This window comes from Rhea americana, unplaced genomic scaffold, assembly GCF_003343005.1.
Source record: "Rhea americana isolate MKP2758 unplaced genomic scaffold, rheAme1 scaffold_341, whole genome shotgun sequence".
NCBI lineage: Eukaryota > Metazoa > Chordata > Aves > Rheiformes > Rheidae > Rhea > Rhea americana.
Genome location: NW_028186470.1, coordinates 460,566 through 482,487, shown reverse-complemented (window position 1 = coordinate 482,487; position 21,922 = coordinate 460,566). Strand labels below are relative to the sequence as shown.

General features: G+C 37.1%; 1 protein-coding gene across 1 annotated transcript; it reads right to left on the bottom strand.

The window, feature by feature from the left end:
• Positions 1-1,133: 1,133 nt before the first annotated feature.
• On the bottom strand, positions 1,134-21,625 carry DAZAP1 (DAZ associated protein 1; the record flags this gene model as incomplete). Its single annotated transcript, XM_085311439.1, has 11 exons — positions 1,134-1,554; positions 5,922-6,104; positions 6,702-6,842; positions 7,241-7,270; positions 8,756-8,909; positions 12,300-12,382; positions 16,888-16,936; positions 19,851-19,961; positions 20,609-20,674; positions 21,007-21,173; positions 21,559-21,625. Coding segments are annotated over 11 exons (1,224 nt in total), but the record flags the coding sequence as incomplete, so codon positions are not given.
• Positions 21,626-21,922: the final 297 nt, after the last annotated feature.

The following is a 21,922-nucleotide window of genomic DNA, read 5'->3' as shown; positions in this document are numbered from 1 at the left end:
AGAAAAAGATGAGGGGTATTTTCTTGGAGGTGAACATACTCTACCATTAGGTATCTGTATGCACCCCCTGTAGCTYGTAAGTATGCATTTTTAAGGTGCTGTGAAGATCCAAGGTCAAATGAACAGCAGCATTCAACCAAAGCCCATCCTTGATATCCACATGCAAATGACCCAATACACACAGAYCCACCTATAGTTCTGATTACATTCAGGCCAAGGCATTTAGGAGATTCAATGCAAGTCTCACTAAGTCAAATCCAATCCAGGTTATAGCAAATAAAAGCTGTGATGGCTCCTCAGCCTCTGTGAAGTGAATTTGACAATGCCGTTCCCGACCTTTCATCGGCACTAGTTACTCTAACAGGCTATAAGTTGAGCAGGCATGACAAATTACTGATTTAAAACCATGGCTAGTAGCTTAACAGTCCATTGAGGCACAGCATAAGCCTGTATACTGATGTTATGAGGACAAGATTTTCAAGGCTGCCAATTGATTTCTCATGAAAACTGAAATTCAGAAGGAACTTTTTTGTAAAAAGAAAAAAAAAATTGAGACAGGCTTGTGTTTCTAATCCAAATGTACTTCTCTTTATTCAAACCAGGGGTAATCACTGGTTAGTGCAAAATGCACCTAAACCTTTTGCCTGAGGGAAATCTACATCTTAACAAGGCCTCCGTTAACCCCTAATGAAATCCACAGAGGATTTTAAAGAGTTTGAAGCACAGATCTAATGCTGCACTTCATAAGTGACTCTGTGCGTCAACAAGTCTGCACCTGCCTTGTTACCAGTTCTATACCATCAGGTAACAAAAGCAAAATACACTCAGTAGATTTCTTTTAACTCCCAGAGTTTCTGAACCATCCGCCCCACCACTAATGTTAGGAGCAAGGGGGTTGCAACTTACCCTCACTTCCAACAGTGCTAACGGAAACCCTGTTTTAAATTAAAAAATAAGCCAGCATACATAGTAGAAAATTTCTCTTAAAAATTTCACAATCTGTAAATGTATATATTTTTTCTTTAAACATAAAAGTTTACAATATACGGTAAAACAAAGGCTCAGGAAAAATAATTTCAAAAAAAAGAAACCTGAAGTTTTGAATTAAAGCTGAAGACATTTTTAAAACCCTGTAGTTTGAACCAGTGACATTTTCTTTATTTGTGCTGATGGGTTAGAGAAAGGAAAATATTTAAAAACTGCAGTCCAAACACCCACAGCTTTGCCTTCAGAAGCCATCTCCCCCACCCCCCAAAAAATGTTGTTAGGTTTTTCTTCCATCAAGTATGTGATTGTCACAAGTTCAGAAGTCTGGGATTCCTGGGTTCAGCTGGTACCAGATATCCCCATGTGGACAGAATTCCCTGATTGCCAGCACATGCTAGCGCCTGTAGGGGTGAAATCCTTGCACATTATGGTTCTGTCCTCGTCCAAAACCACTTCCTCCTGCAGGTGGGCCACTTGATGGTTGCACCGAGGGGCCTCCATAGGGAGGGGGTTGCTGGCTGGGATCAGAGAAACCTTGTCCAAAACCACTCAAGTCTTGTCCATATCCTGGGGAGAAGGGGAAAAAGGCAGCAGAGTAAGCTTTCACTATCATCTATACACACGCACACACAACAGCAGAGGCGCAAATTCAAAACCCAGTGCCACTCCCTCCCTGCCATGCACAGCCTTAGGGAAAACACACAAACACCTTGGTCTAACATGTAAAGATAAGCAGCTGCTTTCAGTTCTTGCAGTTATCTGCATTCACATATAGAAGAAATAGGTAATAAACAGAAGTACTGAACAGGTATAAAGAATGGTAGTTTTCACTTTTGATAAAATCTTACCCAGACTGGTAGTTAAACTACCATGACTGCTTTTCAGATGCTTACATAAAGTGGTATCTGTCAATCTACTCCAAAAAGCAGGCTTTTCTGCTTAAAAACTTGCACTGGCAGCTTCAGCAGAGATGAAGATGCAACACAGATGTTTTTCTGAAAAAAAAATCTAACAGCTACTAAAACTGCAGCACCTCAGACTACCTGAACAGATTAGACTCTGACTTTCTACTGTCAATTTCACCACCTGCTCTGGGAAGCCAAAAACTTCCTTTGCTAAAGAGACACACTGGAGAAGGCATTCTTAAACTCCCTTTTAAGTAGTGCTGCTTCCTGAATATATATTTTAGTTAACTAGTCAGCCTCCCTTTCAAGAAAGACTAAACYCCCCCAAATCTGAACTGAAATACAATGGGAGTAAAACTGGCAGAGCGGAATCCAGAAGGTTGCGAATGCTGCACCCATTATATGCTTTATAATGGAACCTTTGATTCAAAGTTGTCATTAAAAAGAACCAACATCCTTCCCCTGAAACCTATTAAACAGAACAGGCTGAAGTGTACTTGTGGCAAGTTCAAAGAAACTCCATGTCAAAACCTGGCCCCTCTATTGCTACTGCAGAAAACGGGCAATTCTTCTAACCTAGGAAAAAATAAGCAGTAATATATAAGCAACTTTATTGCCATTCTCCCAGATGTCCACTACCATGACGAACTACATCAGGTTTCTGTCAGATTTAAATATGAAAGGGAACCATATCTCAAAGTTTATGCTAATATATGCTGTAAATCAACAATTCTCTCATTTTCCTCCATCTACAGAATCAGAAGACTTTTACTCTCCTGCAAACTGTCCTTCTGCCTATTCAGCAAGGCTGTGACTATCATTCTGCAACATAATCCATATCAAAGATCAGATTTAGATAACAATTAGGGGACAGGGAAAAAGGATGTAGATGAAAGACTTGTTGTCTTTCATATTGGCAGCAAGAATTCCAGCTAGATGTGCATTAAAAACACCGGAAAAAAAAATCAAGAAATTTAATAAAACTACCTTTAACTAAATACAACTCTTAATCATAATAGTGGCATCAGTGCAGGCCGCTTCTATAAAAGATTGTATTAGGAATCCTAACTACTAAGTACATTTCTGCAGTTCTGCTTCTCTCTATGCAAGCTTAAGCAGGTTTAACTCTCTTAATCCAAAACAAAGTCTCTTAGCACATCTTCAATATTTCAATTTCAAGCTCTGTCCGTCTCTCAGGACTTGCTCTCACTAATGAGCCTTGAAACACATCTATCACAGGCTTCTTTATTTATTCATTCTTTATTTATTTTTATTCACATTTTGGCTCAAAATGTGAATCCAGTCATTTTTCATATAAAGATAAGGAAGTAACCAAAAATACAATTTAATTGTATAGTAAGGGATGGGGCTTGGAGTGAAGAGAAAAATCAAGTTATTCTCATTGTACACTATAGTGTTGCAGCATATAGTAGTATACATCAGAGCTTTCAATTTGCTTATCACAAAGGAAGCCTACAGCATAAATCTGTGCAAGTATACTTTTAAGYACATATCCTCTTGCTCTGTTTTTATAATTCCTCTTACAGCTCTTACATTGTACCAGCACTTCCCACCGTGAAACACAGTTCACCTGCCGTCACAGAGCACTCTACTTTCTAAATAAGCTGTGCCAACCATTACAGTTACACTTTATTGCTTATGGAAACTGAATTCAGTTTGATTACACAAGATAAAACCTTGCCAGTACAACAACTTACGAAGTAAACAGCAGTATCATTCATATTTTAGTCATAAATTTTCACTTCAGCCAGCTAAAGAATATAGAGAACTATATTGCCCTTAGTGGCAAAAGTAAACATTTTTGAGCCACATTACTTCCCCCCACCCTCTTAAAAGAAGAGACTCTGCAAGAAACACAAGTTAATTTCCCAAATGCAGATATATTAAGAGCATTGGTTGTAAATAGGCACCACCTACCTAGATCTCTCACTGCTCAGCCTGACCATAAGAGTGTAAACAAAGTATTGGCGCGTAGCCTGAAGGGTCTTGAGAATAGGTACCCAGCCCTAGTAAGAAATGAGGAGACCAGGGTGACGAACCCCAAGAGAGCCCTGTACAGAGATAATTTTTTTAGGGTGAGGGAGACACACCCATGTTAGTGTTTAATTTACTAGTGTTTACATTCATCCTAGCTGCAAACATAGCAGCATATAAGATGCTGTCAAGCCAGGACAAATCTGAAAATGCCACAGTGATTAGATAACTCAGTGCCTGTTTAAAGTCTAAGTTTTATGCATTTATGTAAATACATGCAGATAAGCTAGACTGCCATTTGTACAGCAATGCTGCTAACTAATTTGCAAACACAYGAAGTGCTGAAGCTCTTTTTAAAAAAAGTTTAAAAGATTTTACACGTAGCTTTATAAACATGTTGACAATTCTACTGCAATACAGAATATTAAACACCCCTATCCTTGTTAGCACTCTTGTTCATAAGCAGTTTTCAGACTAGGAAAGCACTCCTGAACTGAGAGACTAGCTCCACTTATTTAGACTAACATTCTAAACCTCATCCCTCAAAATGCAGTACTACATATCTCTTCCTCCTTCCCCCCTCCCTCCCTACCCAATGCTAAGAGTGTAACTAAAAACACTTGAAATATTTCACTGAGGAATATGGCTTCTAAAATATGCAAAAGGCAAGTGGTACTACACACGCCATATACTGGGAACCCAGTAATATATACATATATACATATATATATATACACACACACACACACTTAAACAATGTCAAAACACAGATCCCTTTTAAACTTCAAATCACATCCAGAATCTTGGCTACCTGCTGAGTATAAACAACTGTGTATGGGTTCATATTGTATTTATAGGGTCCACCCTCCTTCAAAAAAAATCTGCAAAGAGACATGTTCTGGCAAAACAAGAAAAACTTCCTCAAGTCACAATGGCAAAACTTTCTATGACAGCAACTGTTTATAACATAAGCAAATTTTAAAACATTTCAAATCCATCAACATAAGAACATATGCTTGCTTTATAAATACATGTGAAAGGCTAATCTTTCTTAAAAGTCTTCTATTTTATGTTTTTGGAACTATGAATAATATATTCAAATAACTTTATGAAGTGTTCATATCATAACAGTTTCTGCAGGCACTTTAAATGAAACAGTAAGTCATGCACTAACATAACCGCAGAACTCATTCAGGTGCAGGAACAGTAGAGTCTTAAACCATGGGCCTATCGCATGCTAGAAGTTGACCTCAAAAATGACCAATTACAATGCCTTCTTCAAAAAAGGGAGTATACCACAAACAGCTATTTGGACAACGCTGCTTAAAGGAGGAATCTGTGGAAGAGCAAGACAAGAACTCCCAATTATTATAGAGAGGAAGCAGAAATTTTAGTCAGGAGTGCAAACACCTGTCTTTTTTTAGTTGTCTGCCTAGCTTAAAACAAACTACATCAATGTCTTCTATCAGCTATCTGAAACTGTTATCTGTACAGCACAATTAAGTACTGCCTAAATATTATACACACTTCTGACAAAAATACAACTTGAGGTAGACAGGTAGCAACAGGAGGTGAGGGAGGAAAAAGCATGCTGCTTGGATTCTTAAGAGTTTTTACAGTTACCCTGTAATGCTTTCCTCTCAATCAATTCCATTCTACTCTTCAAATTTATTCTCCAATCTGTACAAAATCAGTTTAATGAGAAAGCTGACTACTAGCTCCACAAAGAAAAYAGAAAATAGTTTTAAGTACAGATTTGGGGGGTGCAGATCAGTGACTTATCCTACCACTGCACAGGTCTCTGAAGGCCTTTTCACAGGAAACAAGCAATGCCTTATAGCTAAAAAAAATACTCTCTGGCCAGAACACTGGATGATTTAGAGCTGGTGGCTGGCATTCTCACCCTTTATGTAAGTGCCTGCAGTGTTAGTAAACTGTTTCTAAATACTGACTTTTTACTCCAGTATTATGATAAAAGAAAAGCTGGAACAGGAGAGGGATCAAGCTGAGTTCATTTTACATGCAGTTACTTACCAAACTGACTATAAGGGAATTCTGGCTGAGCAGTTGGGGGTTTGCTCATGTCCTGAGTTGCCTGAGATGGTGGTGGTGGTGGTGGAAAAGCTAGTGGTGTTGCCCCTGGAGTGGCAGGTGGTGGGGGTACTCCAGGTGGGGCAAACTGGTCAGGTGGAGGAGGTGGAGCACCGTAACCAAAACCTGAAGCAGGAGAAAACAGAACATAAAAAAGTAGCACTAGGCACCAAAGTTTGCACATGTGAAAGGTAGACAGACACGATGAAGAATCCACAGAGATCCAAGATCTCGGCCTGGGCAGTAGAGGGAGATATCCTGAACAAATGGTTTCATTACAGCAGAATATGAAACTCTGGATAGCTTGGTGCTTTCTTCTTTAAATCAGRTTTGTGACTAGCCTTTTCAAAAGGCAGTCTGAGGGAGTAGGTGCTCAAATCCTATTTACATTTGCAATGCCGGTTGCGACCTTAATTCCTTAAGCTTCTCTGAAAATCCCAGCTTGTGTCTAGCCCAGGTCACTATGCAGTAATCTCAACTTCTCACAGATGTCACAATAGGAGTAYACAATAAATCTAAACTCTTTTAGCAATGCATAATTTAGAGAGCATAAATTACTATTGCATCTAAGAAAAAAGTAACCTAAGTAACTGATGAAAACACTGACATTTGGTTATAGTTCAGAATACCCAATCTAGCCAAAGCATCTAAAGGTAGATAAAACAGAGGAAAAAGCTCAGTCGAGAGAAAGATGAGCAAAGGACAAACAATTCAGTCACTTACTAAATGGTGGAGGGGTGCCATAGCCCTGTGGAAATCCTTGTGGAGGTGGGAATCCTCCAGGAGGTGTAGAGACTATGTATGAGGTAAATGGTGGTGGCGGTGGTGGAGCTCCTCTTCCTGGAGGAGGTGGTCCATATCCACCTAGAAAATTAACAGAAACCAAGAACTAAAGAAGCTTAATAGCAAGAAAGTTGTTAAGTCAGCATTCTCCAGATGAGGTAAAGCTGTTTAGTGAATTTCAGACACACTCTGGGCCTTCTACGAATTCTTACTTTGGGAAATACTTGTCTTCTGAGTGTTCCTACTGTAAATAATTTCAATTTAGAAGACAATTCCTGGATACCAAATTAATGCAGTTGGCAACAGTGGGATGTATTTCACCTCACACTACTTATTTAAGAAAAACACTCTTAGTCTTTTCCTTATTATTTCAGGGTAAATTACAGAAATTCACAAATCACTATGAATTCTTAAAGGAACTGCACCCTCATCAGTGGGTTTATTTTGTCTATTAAACTAGTCCTGCATAGCCTACTTACCAATTGCCTGTCCAGCTGGCACCCACATCCCTAAAACAAAACAAAACATAACATTCATTTATACACACACTGCCACTGTATTATGAATCAGGAATGGTTTCACGAGCGTTGAGCTTGCTCTGGACAGAGGAATAGGCTGCATAGCCTCCCAGTATCCCTTACAGATTTATTTTTTATGGTCCCAGAACTGGTGTGTATGTGATCCTGAAAAGACTCTTAATTATTCAACAAATAATTCATAAAACACACAGCAATCCCCAAACTCAAATCAGATTCACTGTTTGAGAACTGAGAGCACATCACATAAAAAAATTAATAACAAAAAATACCAAAAGACTAAGAACTGCAACAAGCTATACATCCAAAGCATTTTTAATACATTATCAGCTTTATCATTCAGTTGCTTTTGAAGTTTTTGAACCATAAACATCTCCTTTTGTATTTGTTGCAGCATTAAGATAGATAAATGCATCTAAGTTTTACAGTAATCTTTCCCATAGATTGGATATCATTTTTCCTACAAATAACTACACTGAAAAACCTAGTTTCTCAATTTGTGCAGTTGCAGATTAGCACATCTGCGCAGAATGTCAAAGCCTCAGCTGCAGCTTTCAAGTTAATAAGCACCATGGGGAAACAAGCAAGCCCTCTGCTGGGGTATCATCTATTGTAGCAGCAGATGAAGCAGTGACACTCCCTTTCCCCCCACGGGTGAAAATTTCTCATGCATCAGCACAAGCAAGTTCTATTCTGTCAAACCTAAATCATTTATACCACCTTGTTTCTCCATAAGTTACCAAAACAGTCTTTGGATGAACTCAGCGTATTTATCCTGTCCTCAAAATCTTGGGGTTGGGTGGAGGGGTGGGTTACGGCAATCAAAACTGAAACAAGTTGCTCCTTTCAGCCCTGAAGGGGTCAAGCTAAATCAAGAAAATTATATGCACTAAGTGCTCCCCTGCACCACTGCTAGCCCCATAGCTGCTTGTTATTTTTCCAGGCTACATTAAGCAATGAAATTCAAAAAGATAGGACATTTTTTTTCTCTCATCCTTTTCAAATTGTACTTATGTCCTCTGAAACGCACTTCAAACCTCATCACTGAAACTCTATATTTCATTAAAAATACTAATTACAGTTCCAGGAGGGTCACTTTCCCTCCACTGCAGAGTCACAGCTTTCACAACACCTTCTCCATATTACTGGAAAACATGCAGATTACTTTTGGGGGAGGCAGAACAGGTAAAGCATTTTCTGAGACACTTGCTAGACTCAGCACAACCCACTGATTTCTGCCCTGTGTAACAAAGTTTTTTGGGGAAAAACAAAGGAACAATCTCAGCAAACCTTAGAGGAACTGATGCACAGAATTTTAGTGTTGCTATCAGTAATCCAACACAGAGTTAGCATTGACAAAATTGGAGATACTGTCATTTGTTAGTGAAACCAAATTATCGTTAGGTTTTAAAGACAAGACTCTTCGGACAGCAGTTCTGAGATGCCTAAAGAAAGTACCTTGAGGGCCATATCCTTGCTGCCAGGTAGGAGGGGGCTGACCTGCCCAGCCATTGGCAGCACTTGGCATGATCCTGCTTCCCCACTGACTGGCACCTGGTGGCCCTGGAGTTTGGCTTTTGCTATCACGAGGTTCTGCACGTTTCACCTCCACCTAAACAAACAGAGTAACCATTTAGGAGAAATGGTGTAGGTTAATATACCCCCCTTCCCTTCACACACACCCTTAATTACACTTAAAACTACACTTAGCATCTTATGACTTATGTCTAAGTACTTAATAATTAAACTTAAGGCCAGTAATTTAAAATGTTTCTCAGGTACAATATATATGATATGATGGTAAGACATTACAAGTCCTACTACTGAGGTATTTCAAACAAAACACATCCTACAAATCATTTATGTTCCATCACAGTACAGTATTTGTTTGCTTTAATCTTAAAACAGCAGTACCCTCTTACAATGGCTCTTCACTAAAAAAAGCATATTTATTTTAAATTATTTGTAGATTATTTTAACATTCAGGGCAGGAATCGCAAAGATGACATTTTCCATAAAAAAGCTTCTGTATAAAGAGTACACTCTGAAAAAGGGTACTAATGCTTTAACCATTCAAAAGATGTTTGGGGTTCATTTGAAAGTTATAGTTTAAACCCACCCCATCTAACTACAATTTCAGTTCTGCTCATACCTGAGAAACACACATTTATTTGTTTTTTCTTTTTTTCTTTTACTTAGATTTATTTAAATGTCTAATGGAAGATAAAGACTTACCTTCCCCAGGCTAACGCTTAAAGAATCTCAATTAACTCAAACAATGTCAGAGGGAATGGATGTGATAAGAGAATCTTACATTACATCTAACAAAAAAGTAAACAAACATGCAAGTAATAAAAATGGACAGTTGAGTCAATAAGAAGCAAATCTTCATACTGTGTTAAGTCAGTGACAAAAGCCTTCCTGTTTTTAAAATTAGTAAGCCACAGTGCTTAACTTATTTTATTCAAAGATAAAATGTCCTAGTGTTCCAAGCCATCGAGTAAGTGCATTTGACCTACTTAAAATAAGCTGCACATTCAATATAAACCTCTCAAAAAAATCCAGTTTGATTTAATGAAACACTCTCAGCACTCATGCATGCTGAATTAAAGTCTTTTTTATTTTATGATTAATTTTAATGGGTGCCAGAGTACAAAGAAAATAAATCTCAGTCATCAATGGGCCTGAGTAGTATGGAAAAATAAAGTATTCAGAATTCTTCCTGCCATGTCTTAAAAACCATTCATGTCAGAGAACAAACAGGAAATAGGCACAAGGCAAGGACAAAGCCCACCACCCCCACCCTACTGCAGATGCCCCAAGGACATTATACATGACAGTAACCAAATCTCTGTCAGCTGAAGGCCCTTCTAGAGGGGAACCAAGGGAATTTTTCAAAGGACTCAAATTAATGAGTCTTAACACATTTGCCTTGAGGGAATTCAGTTATTGCTTACAAAAGCAGAGTCCTCCTTGCAATTTTAATTTTTCCCCCCTTTTAAAAACATATGGATTCATTTCAGCAATATCATTTTAATTACAAAAAGAAAGAGATAGCATTTTAAAAGTAGACAGTATTAGTCAATGAAGAGAGTGGAATATCAGAAGTTCAATGATCTAYGTGGAAGAATTCCATTAATTTTTCAGTGCACATTTGGAAGTGAACTGCCAAACTGAAGACTGGAAAAATCCTTGTGCAATATTCATAGCATTGAGGCTAAAATTCTACTTGCCTAAAATCCAGTTTACACCAAAAGTGATGTTCTCCATTACTCCTATCTGAGAAAACACTGTATTTCTGTTTTTCTGTTTTTGGTTTTGGTTTTTTTTGGTCATTAAAAGGAAGAATAAAAGCAACAATATCATGTTTCACTTTGGTACTGAAATTGTTAGGGAAACACTGGAGATCTCTGAAGTAGCACTGATACAGTCTGAGAACTAGCAGCTTAAGTGGTGATGTTTTGAATGCTTACAAAGAGGTCTCCATACTTTCCCAGAACCATTACAGTAGATGTATTATCCTTTGTTCCTAYGTATTTTTAGCACACTTTTTGATATGACTTCCCATTTAAGTGGTTCTTGTAAGTTTAAAGGAATTTTACRGGAAAAAAAAATCAGAGAATGTACACAAGCTATTCATAAACATACAAATGTAAATGTATTCTTGTCAGTACATCTACACACCAATGGGAGTGCTCAGCTGCTTACAAGAGGAAAATACTAGTAATGGAGAACACACACTATGTTCTTGATTAGAGGAGCACGCTGCCTCCTTTGCTTTCTTTCCATTTACTAAAAAATCAGCCTGCCCCTCAACCCCAAGACATGTTCATAGGAATAAAAAGTGTTGTTTTGAATAATTAACCATACAAGTTGTACTGATATGCAAGAACATCTCATGTGTCAGCTAAACAAATGCTTATGAAATACCAAAGACTTTAGCAGACAATGCAAAATTTTATATTGCAAGAATTTAAGAAAAACAACAGTATTCTTGGGTTTCCTTGAAATATCTTCACTAAGTTTAACAGTTGTAATGTTTATTTTAAAAATTCTGGATAAGCTGTAAAGCTACAAGGACTTAAATTTTACCAGAATTTCCTGTGGTTAGTTTTTCTTTCAGAAGTTATGAATTTTCCCTATCTAAACCTTGTGTCCTCCAACAATTTGCTTCTGTTTTTTTTTTTTTTTTTTCTTTCCACAGGGTATAAGCATGTTCCTTGCTGCATTACATCAAAGTAAGCATAAATTCCTCCCTATCAAACATACATTTGCTGACAACACAGTATGAAGATGAAACAACCAGAGGTCACTTAACTGCATTGTGGTTAAATACTATATAGAGTACGTGGGTTTGTATCAAAGTTTCACAGTAAGTGACCCATTTTTTTTTTAAAAAACCAATCCTTCATGATGTTTTTTTTTTTTCCTTTTTAAGTATAAGATTATATAAGTAAATTGTCTCATAGAGCCTCAAAATTTGAATATCAAATACACATCTGAAGGAGTGGTATCTTAAACCAAGCCTTGAACAACTCAGGTTTCACTGGGATTAAAAATTTCAAACAGCTGGGAACAATAACTAACTACTATCCTTGCACTTAAGAAGCACATGGCAGTGCTCAAAACATGAGTAAGTTACATTCAATGACAGCAACTCCCAGGTCTGTAGCACAAGGCCTCCCCAAATTTTAAGAGGGAAAACAAACAAACAAACAAACAAAGTGAAAACAAAAAACCCGAAAAAAGAACAAACAAAAAAATCAGCCTGAGTTCTCAAGCTTTCAATATCTAGGTCCCTTTTATGGGCTAAGGCACAAGCTAACTGCTTCTCTCACCTGTTTTAAGCAAACTCATAAGACTTTCCCCATCTTCACGGGCAAAGGCTTGAATTTGGATTTACACTCTCTCCTGCTTAACTAAAACTTTGTTCACCAGTGAAATTGCCAGTTGCCCAAGACTTGGTTCTTTCTTAAGGTAAAATAAAACTACAACTACACACTTTTTTGCCCATGATGTCGTGAAAATGCATGTTGACAGCCTGGTCCACTGATTGTTCGTCCTCGAAAGTAATAAATCCAAAACCTAGCCAACGACGAAGAGTGAATCAAGGTAGCAGGGTGTTGTGACACAAAACAGGATGATGAACAGTATTAGGGGCGGACCAAGGGTTCAAGCAGGGGTTTCAGATAACCAAGACTTGTGTTAAATTTTCAAAAAAAGTCAGTCTGAAAAAATTTTAATGGATATTTTCTATCATCAGGCAAATAATGCCCCATCTTGGTTTCACACATGCAACCTACAAACTGAGCTAGTTAGGTATTTTTTTATCTTGATTTTATTCCTAGCCTACCTACCAGGAGGTGGAAAAAAATGCTAGTATAGTCCTAAGCTAACTGTGCCACATGATTAAGAACAAGATATTTGTGGACAATAGATTAAAGCTGAGCAACTTTGCTGCTCCTGTCTCTCATTCAGAATTAGGATAYCAAGAAAAACCTATTCTATCTCTGTTACCCAAAGCTGCAAAGCAACTTCCTTCCACCCCTYAACCCACTCTTTCAATTAGGGAATATTGCCTTGGAAAATAAGAGTTATTTTTGAAATGGAGCTGTTAAAGCATGAAAAATTTTACCACTCCATGGATGAATGAGAAGCTTCAGAAACTAACAACCTAGATCAGAGGTTCTCAAGTTCTTCGCATCTTATTACAGAAAGCACTTAAGGAAGGATACTACTCCTTCCAAACATGGTCTGGCAAATGAAGCAGCATTGCTTATAGAGAACACAATACTTCCTGTTATGTCTCTCAATATTTTATTTCTCATCCTTCCTGCTGCTTTTCTCTTCAATGCATATGTATACTTCCCACCCCCTCTTCCTGCCCAAGACATTGCTATGAACTGTTCCAGATCCCCAAGGGTATTTCATTCTCTTATCATTTATGAGTAGCCCCAGTGACAGCAACTCAGCTGATTCCTGTCTTCAAGTGGCTCTTTACAAGGCAATGAGGGATAGGGATGTGATGCCTGCTGAAGACACTAGAAATTAGACAAAGCCACAGGACTTTGATCATTTTTTGCAGACACACTCTGAGAACCACTGCATTAGGTTGTAGCTGCTGATACTGTTGAGAGAGTGGCAAAATAGTGGTTAATTTCACAGAACACTGAGGTTGGTTCATGCCATCAACCACTCATTGCTGGTGTAATAACCAAATCCCAGGAAAGGTAGGAATACATGCAGTACATAAATTGTGCCATTCTTTAGATTAGCTAAGGGTACAGCAATAAAATTAGAAAGAAAAAAGGTGCGGCATCAAAAGCATATGGAACATGGATGCATTTCTGCTTTTCTGAAACCCAAGATTTCCCCCTTGGTTTGCATTTTGCTTTGCAGCTAGTGCTGACAGCAGCCATATATTGCTCTAAAGCGTTAAACAGAAATACAGTATCTATAACAGTTAGTGTCTCTCTAAGCTTATCCAACTGGGTTGGGTAAGCCCAAAGAGGCCTATTGTAGAGAAGGTTTATATATAAAAAATACACAAAGATACAGGCCAAAATAGATTCCAGCAGGTCAAATTCTGCTGTCAGCAACAAGAGCAAAAGACATCACTAAAATAAAATAAAAAGGAAAAAACTTAGCATTTCCCACACACAAGAGACTGGCAGTATAAACGAAGTTTTGTTGATCTGTGATGAAAGCAACCTCACAACTGAGAGCAGCATTTCATCACAATATATTTGTCTGAGGTTAATTCTAGGTACTAGAGCAAAAAGAAAAGTATTAAAACACACATTCAGTATTACAGTATTCTACCTAAAAAGGCATGGGAAAGATAACTGATGAGTATCACCTACACATGAAGACTGCTCCTTTAGCTTTTTGCGAAGAAAGTTCAAGGAAAGGTGTAGACTGAGGTATTGGGATGTGGTTTGGAAAGGGAGAAGGAAGGAGAAGAGGCCATTGAGGAAGCCAGTAAAGAAAAAAAGCATAAGAAAAGGGCCAAGTACCATAAGATAAGGAGCATTGAAGAAATCAGAATACAATACACAGTAACATTCCAGGAACGTGAAATTTGACAAAATTTAAATAATGTAGAAGTGACAGAGTATATCATCCAGCAGCTTTATTTTTTGAAGGACAGGACTTTATTGAAAACTAGAACAACAAATTGCACTTAGAAGGAATCTAAATAGACTAAAGAATAGAACAAGGAAACTGAACTGGAGCTAGCAGGAGGAACAGAACACAGTAAGAATCTATAAATTACTTCATTCTTGTTGGTTTAACCAAGAATAGAAAAAATGAAAAACAAAGGCTGCAACAAAACAAAGCTAGTACTTCTCTTAAGGTGCAGTAAGTTTGGCTGTGCTTTCACTTGGGCTCAGAAAAGAATTTTGATGAAATACAGCTTGCAGGAGTGCTAATGTGATTAGGTGAGGTATTGTGAGTAAGCAAAGACAAGGCTTGGGTATTGAAGATACAAGATCACCTCAAGTTTATCACTGTAGCTCAGACACTAGCTGAGGATCTGGTTCCCAGTGTCCTGGTGAGAAGTTGAAGGTAGAAGAATGCTACCAGGGATTAGTAACACGGCTAATTTTACCCTTCTATCAGCAAACTAGTAAAAACGACATGCAGTAAAACTGTTCAAAACATAAGGATGGTATAGTTAACAGAAGGCAAAAATCAGAATGATGTGAGTGGAAAATAGCAGTGAAGTGGCCTTTTAAAAATTAGTATGAAGTCATTGAAGGCATCGCATTCAAAGGACAAGTGTATAGACCGAATAGCATTCTACATATAATAGAATGTAGAGCAGAAAGAGAAGGCAAGATAAAATGTGTTCTGGGATGCACAAATAGGAGTACTGAGTATAAATTGAGAAATATTTCCTAGTTTTCTCTGAGAGACTAGCAAAGCCATTTTGGAGATGATGGCTAGTTACCATGTGATAAAAAGTAATCTAATACAACAAAAATGAAATAATAGGATTCAAGACTACTGTTTAAGAAATCAGAGAAATAAAAGGAGAATATTCTGCAGTACACTGCACAATTCAATCATTGAAGACAGTTTTTCAAACCTGAACACATCTGTCATTTCTGCTTTAAACTACAATTTTGTGAGTGGACCAGAAGCGTTCTGTATGTTTTTTTTTTTTGTTGTTTTTTTTTTTAAGTATATTTTAAGCAGAAAGCCATTAATCCAGACCAGGCATAATGTTTTAGTACCTTCTCCTCAGAGGCTGCAAGGCTGGGATAAGTATTACAAAGATACAGATGATGCAATAATTACTGAAATATTTCAAAACATCAGCCACAAATTATACTCAGATGCACTTATCTTGGTCTCCACTGCCTCCCCTATTTAAAATGAGATGCTCTAGAACATTTAAATGGATGAATTTATATTCTGCTTAAATATAAGTTATCTGTTGAAAGAGGATTAAGATAGCTAAGGCAAGAAAACAAAAAACAAATATATTGAAACTTCGTTTACACTCCAATAAAAGACATAGCCCGTCCCTCCTCTGACTGTGGAACTGGCCTGTACCTCTGTGATAAATTATCACCTAGAGAGAAGAAATCTAAAGAGATATCGTTAATCACAGTCAAACAATTCACAGAGAGAAAAAAAAAGAAAGAAAAGAACTTACTTAACATTACCATACTTTACTATGAAACACTTAAATATGTCACTAAGGATGTATGTCTAAATTAAAAATAAAACTAAGACTTAACAGCTTAATAAATATGAAGTGAAGAATATATTCTTAATAATGAGTCAGAGGAGAAATGAAAGTTCAGATGGCAAACTATTCTCTAGCATGTAGAACATGCTACAAGGTGGTCAGTGCAACTAAGCTTCATGTATTTTTAAAAATATTGCCTCTTAATTGTCAAACAGATGACTGATGCAATGAAAGGTGGATGACATGAAACTTGCTTCATATTTTGACCAAAGGTTAAAGACTTGATTAAATAGCCTAAGGAAACTTCCAGTTGATTTTTTTCTCCTTAAAAAAAAAAAAATCATCTAGCATATAGGCACTACATGCCCCATTCAAAATATACATTTCAAAATAAATTTTATGTAATTTTAAGAAGTACTTTTCCTGAATTTCAAGTGAAGCCATTTAACCAAAACAAAAATCATTATGGATGGATTCTGTTCTAATCTTAYGTTCAGAATTACTCTGAACTGGAACACCCCCCACCCCATGCAATTACAGACATCAACATACCTTTCATATGAAATAGGAGGAAAATCAGTATGCTGATTTTCTCCCCCAAATAGTACCTTAAACCACAGGAGTGGCTCAAGTATCAGATTTCATTCAACTAAGAACTAGCAAAGAAACAAAAATGAACATGAAACATCTGATTTTAAATGCACAGATACCAACTAAAGCTGTAAATGAAGAGTCTATACTCAGAGTGGTATTTGCCCAGTGAAATATTCTTTTTTCCTGAGGCAACACAGAAAAAAAAATCTACCTTTTCTGATGGTGTGAAATAGTTTGCCATCTGACTATAGGAGAGTATGAAGAAATTTCAAGGACAAACTAGATCAGCCTTTACCTCGGGGCCTCTGTTTCTCTGCGTCATAGATCATTACAACTTCAGTGACCTGGAAGAGAGAAGAGAAATTCTACTAACTATGCTACCAGGGGAGTGTTACAGGCAGTTACTACAGGCTGGTTTTTCACACTCTGTCCACAAAGTGCAATTAAATGCTCGATGTAGCCATCAATAGCAGTCTGTCATAGCACAGTACAAATAAATTGGAAATGYTGCCCTCTGAGTTCATCTGCTCTAAAAAGCCCCAAAGACTGCTACATTTTTGCTTTAAGGTCTTATTATACTTCAGATTTTAATCTAGCATTAAGGTTGTTAAACTGTTTATATTTACGTAACACTATTCATCAGTGTAAAWTCTTAAAAGACTACTTTTTCCATTTTCATACACTTTTACCCTCACCCTGAAAAGCAGTTTTTACTACAAGCACATTAAAAAAACCTTTGTCCAGCTCTTCTGAATTGCTTACTTGCACACCAGCATAGGGCAAAGCATCAACTAGAAAATGCCGCCTTATACATTTTTTGTAACGCTATTTAAGCTACAGATGGCCAGTATCAGCATGTTATTTAACCACATTAAAGAACCACAAACAAAAAATGGGAACTGCAAGTTTTTCAAGGACTTAGTTCAGCTCAAGGCTCAAACTATTTTATGTGACAAACAGCCCATACACAAGTTTTAGGTCAAAAATGAGCAAGTAACCAATACAGAGAGCACAGATGCACAGCAGATCGATACATCAGTGATGTACATGTGAACTTGTCTCCTCAGTGGGCTCTCAAGCCAACAGACTTCTTGGTTCGTGAGCAAGGGTCTATTCTCCAAGACAGAGACAAAAGCATGAGTAAAGCAAGAGGAAGGCTTCCCACAAGTGTTCCCCACAAACTTGAATGTGTCAATAGTAACTCAAAACCCCAATTAAACTTTGAAGAGTTATGCAAAACACAAGTATAATACACAGAATCCCCACTTTGCCCTGAATGCAAAGCCTAGGACAACTGTACCCTACTGATAAAACTGCTCTATTTTGCAATTTATATATTAAAAAAAAAAGAGAGAGAGAATTTAAAAGATATTCCAGGGATGCACAAGTGCAGTTAGCTAGTTCTGTACTGTCTTGTGTCTAATACTTAACAAAACTGCTTCTTTCTCAAAAAGACGTTCAGAGTAAGTATGACTGAGCTGTAACATAAACAAGAGATGCGTTTATTTCAAAAGCGATCTTAAAATAGCTCAAAGGCCCTTAAAGATTACAGATGCAGAAAAGCTGCGATAAAAATGCATATGATCTCATATCTTCACCTTCAAATCAATTTCTCTTTGAGTACTTTTACATGAATCCCTTCAATTACCTTAAAATCTGATGCAAATCCCTGTTTTATTGACAACTAAAAAAACCATACTTTTCAAGTTCTTACACCACACATACCCACTTGAATAGATCCTACTGGATGCTAACAACTGAGATTTATTCCCATTTGGGCTTTAACTGGGTTGTCAAGCTACAGGGTAGTGCTGCACTTCTCCCCTCAACACTGTCCTGTTTGGATCCCTTTCCTCACATAGGTCTTACTCATCAAACAGCCAGTTCCCACCTCTGAGAATCAGAATCTGCTTTTGTCTCTTCACTCTGTGGCCACAAAACATCTAAGATGTCCTGCTTCTTCAAATGAGACTTGAATGAACAGAACTCATTAAGAACACTACATTGACTTCCCAATTTCTATACTACTGTTAAAGTTCTACTACTTACTTACTTTTAAAGGCACTCACACTTAATGGCTGTTGCCTTCTATAATTGCTGGAACTTAACCCTGTATCTCCCCAGCCATCCAGAGGTCAGAATTGGAAAGCCATAAGTCTGTGAGGAAGAGTCTTTAGAAATTATGCTCCACAACAGTGGAACATGTTCCCCATTTTTATTTATAACTCAGTCTGCTGCAGCTTTTCAAACTAAAGAAACAGTTGYTAGCTATTGCATTTTATATATTTTATCTTAATCAAATACATACAGTATTGTTCATAAACTTATCCACTTGAGAAAAAAATCAACAAATCCTTTGCCACTGCTAAGAAGAGTCGTAATGAAAGGTGATTTAAAAAAAAAAAAACTTTTAAACTCAAAAGAAAACACTAAAGGCCACTCAAAAGATGGCAAGCTCATTCCCATTGTATAGTAAGACTGAGTTAAATTTAAGACTATCAATCTAAGTATTTTTTAATTCACAGCTGAGTTTAGCAATTGCATTTAGCAGTTTACCTTTTTAAAGGGAAAAGAGGAACAACAGTATGGATAAATGAGAAACTAAGACCAACTAGAAACAAATGTGAAGATATACTTCTCTCAGTTTGAGATTATAAAATGAATTAAAGACAGCTATATGAACAGCAATAACATGAGTAGTTTATGGAGATTCTAGGGAAAGAACAGAACTTGGCTGATTTCAGATGATGTTTTAAAAGCAACCAGTGTTATCAAAACAATGGCAGCAGACTGCAAAATTTAGCTTATCTGCATATTTGAAGAAAAGGATCTTAGACATAAAGCTCACTGAAGTATTTACTGTTCCAAGGATTCAACAAAAATCTTTCATGACAGAGCTGTAAATTAGGTAACAGTTCAAAAGAGTAATAACTACTCTCAAAGTCAACTAAGGGGGGTTCTTTCTCCCTTCACAAGAAGGAGACAGAGTAATGTAACATCAAACAGAGAAACTAGAGGAGACAGAAGATGCAAAGCAAGTTATATGCATCAGAGCAAYAGATTTTGACAAACAGCAAGATATACTTCAAGCTGATGAATGGTTACTATACTTTATCACAAGACACTTCAATATGTCACTGCAGTAGTTTTTATAAATTAAACCAAAATTTGACAGCTTGACAAAGTCTGAGGAAAGGCAGTGAGGAAGGAAAGCCTCTTGTAACCAACTGATAACTGTCATCCTTCTGAATGACTCACCACTCCGAATTTCTTGAAGTATTCCCTGAGCTCAGTCTCGCCACAGTTATGAGGAATTCCACCAACAAAAATTTTATTTGATTTATTGTTATCACTCCTGGATCCTTTCTGCTAAACCAAAGAGAGGAAAAGACAAAAACAAATCAGAAGGACAATGAAGTTGGCTACTTTATTAATTTTAAATTTAAATTGACTGGGGGGGGGGAGTAATTTCCAGGCTTGAAGTCTAATACTTGTTAAAGTGCAGGAACTGCATGTTCCAAGTTTAGAAATTTAGTGTTTCCAGCTATAACCCACTCTTTTCTTGGGAAAGTTGGAGAACTAGGATCAATATTCTGAGGCCATTTTCTCATTTTCTAAATGAGCTCATATTAACCTGCAGGGTACAAAGTAGGTTGGAAGAGGATCTCAGTCCTGTAAGTGGACTTCCAGACATTTGTTTCAGAATTTGAGGAACTCAACTGGAAGTATGGCCGATAGAAAACAAAAACAAAAAACTCCACCACATACGACAGAATTTTGATCAATCATCATTAACCCAAAGTGTTCAYGAACAATTACATTGTACTCACAATCTTACAACAAAGACTAAAGTAAAAGTCATTTTTCAGAATGATAATTAACATTTGAGGCCTGCATACTGACTCTCAATTTTAAGATAAGGATATAATCCAGATGAATTCACTTCAACTGCTCAAAGCCTAACCAAAACTTGGGAAACAGGAATGTATCAACACAACAAAAGTATCTTTCCTTACCCATCCTTCCTTCGGCCGTGTCCTTTCTGGTTGCATTCCCCTAGGTGTACATGGCTTTGGATCAATCTGGAAGAAGTTGCAGTTCGGTCAGTTCTAAGTGTGCACAATATTTTGCTCTATAAAGTTATGTTTAAGACAGCCAAACATAGCTCTGCTAAAATTCAACTCCTCTGATAAAAGCCATCCCCACGCATTGCTYCTACAACATAACAGAAATCACTTGAGTTTAATTATTTATTGTAAGGCAGTTTTAAACCAACAGCCAAGGTAACTTTTACATTACCCTGCCTGCAAGTAAGAAGCTACAATTTAAAATARATCTTTGCAGGAGCTAAAAAAACAAAACAAAGCACACTACACATACACAATCAAACAAAAACCACATAACAACAACTTACATTTCGGCCATCTAACGTATGAGGTCTACTGGCCAGTACTGTTCCAACACAGTTGGGGTCTTTAAATTTGACAAATCCAAATCCTCGAGACTGGTTTGTCGTTTTGTCTTTCATTATTACACAGTCTACAACTTCTCCATACTGGGAGAAGTAGCTACGAAGAGTTTCTGTTAAAAAAAAAAAAAAAAAGATATATTAAACAGAACCAGATATTAACTTTACCAGGCTATTTTCCTAATTACGAGATAAAATATAAGCAAATATATTTGCTTATATAGGCAAGAGAAAAGTAATATCCCAGTAAATGCCCTAATAGCTGTCATTTTCCAATGTGTTGACAGAAGCTTCAATATCAAACACTAGTAGAAAATATAAAAAAGTAACACATTTTCCTCTTTACAGAAAATTTTATGAGTTAACACACAATAGCAATAATCTCATCCAAATTTTCCCTTTCCTACAACAGTACTACCTGATGAAAAGCTAAATATATGTACAATATTTTGTTCTTCATAAAGGATTGGCTCAATGACTGTAGAATACGTAGCTTACCTTGCGTTGTACTCCAGTCCAAGCCACCCACAAACAGTTTTCTGTAATTGAAGGTTGAATAGGGTGAATAGGGTGGTACACAGAAGATGCATCATGTTATATAACAAAAGACAGCTATTCTGAATAACTCTGGCAGTCTTGAAGCCTCCAAAATACACTGCAAGGCCTATTCTTCACTAGAAAGACATTATTCTTTGCCACAACTACCATCTGTTTCGTGAAGATTCACATAGAATTCAGGCATTCGTTTCATGCACTGCAAGCATGAACAGAGAATTATAAGCTTATTACAAGAATACAGTTTATTATTTTACGAAAAGAGAAGAAAAAGACACCAGAAAAGCAGAAGTTCCTCAAAGTGCTT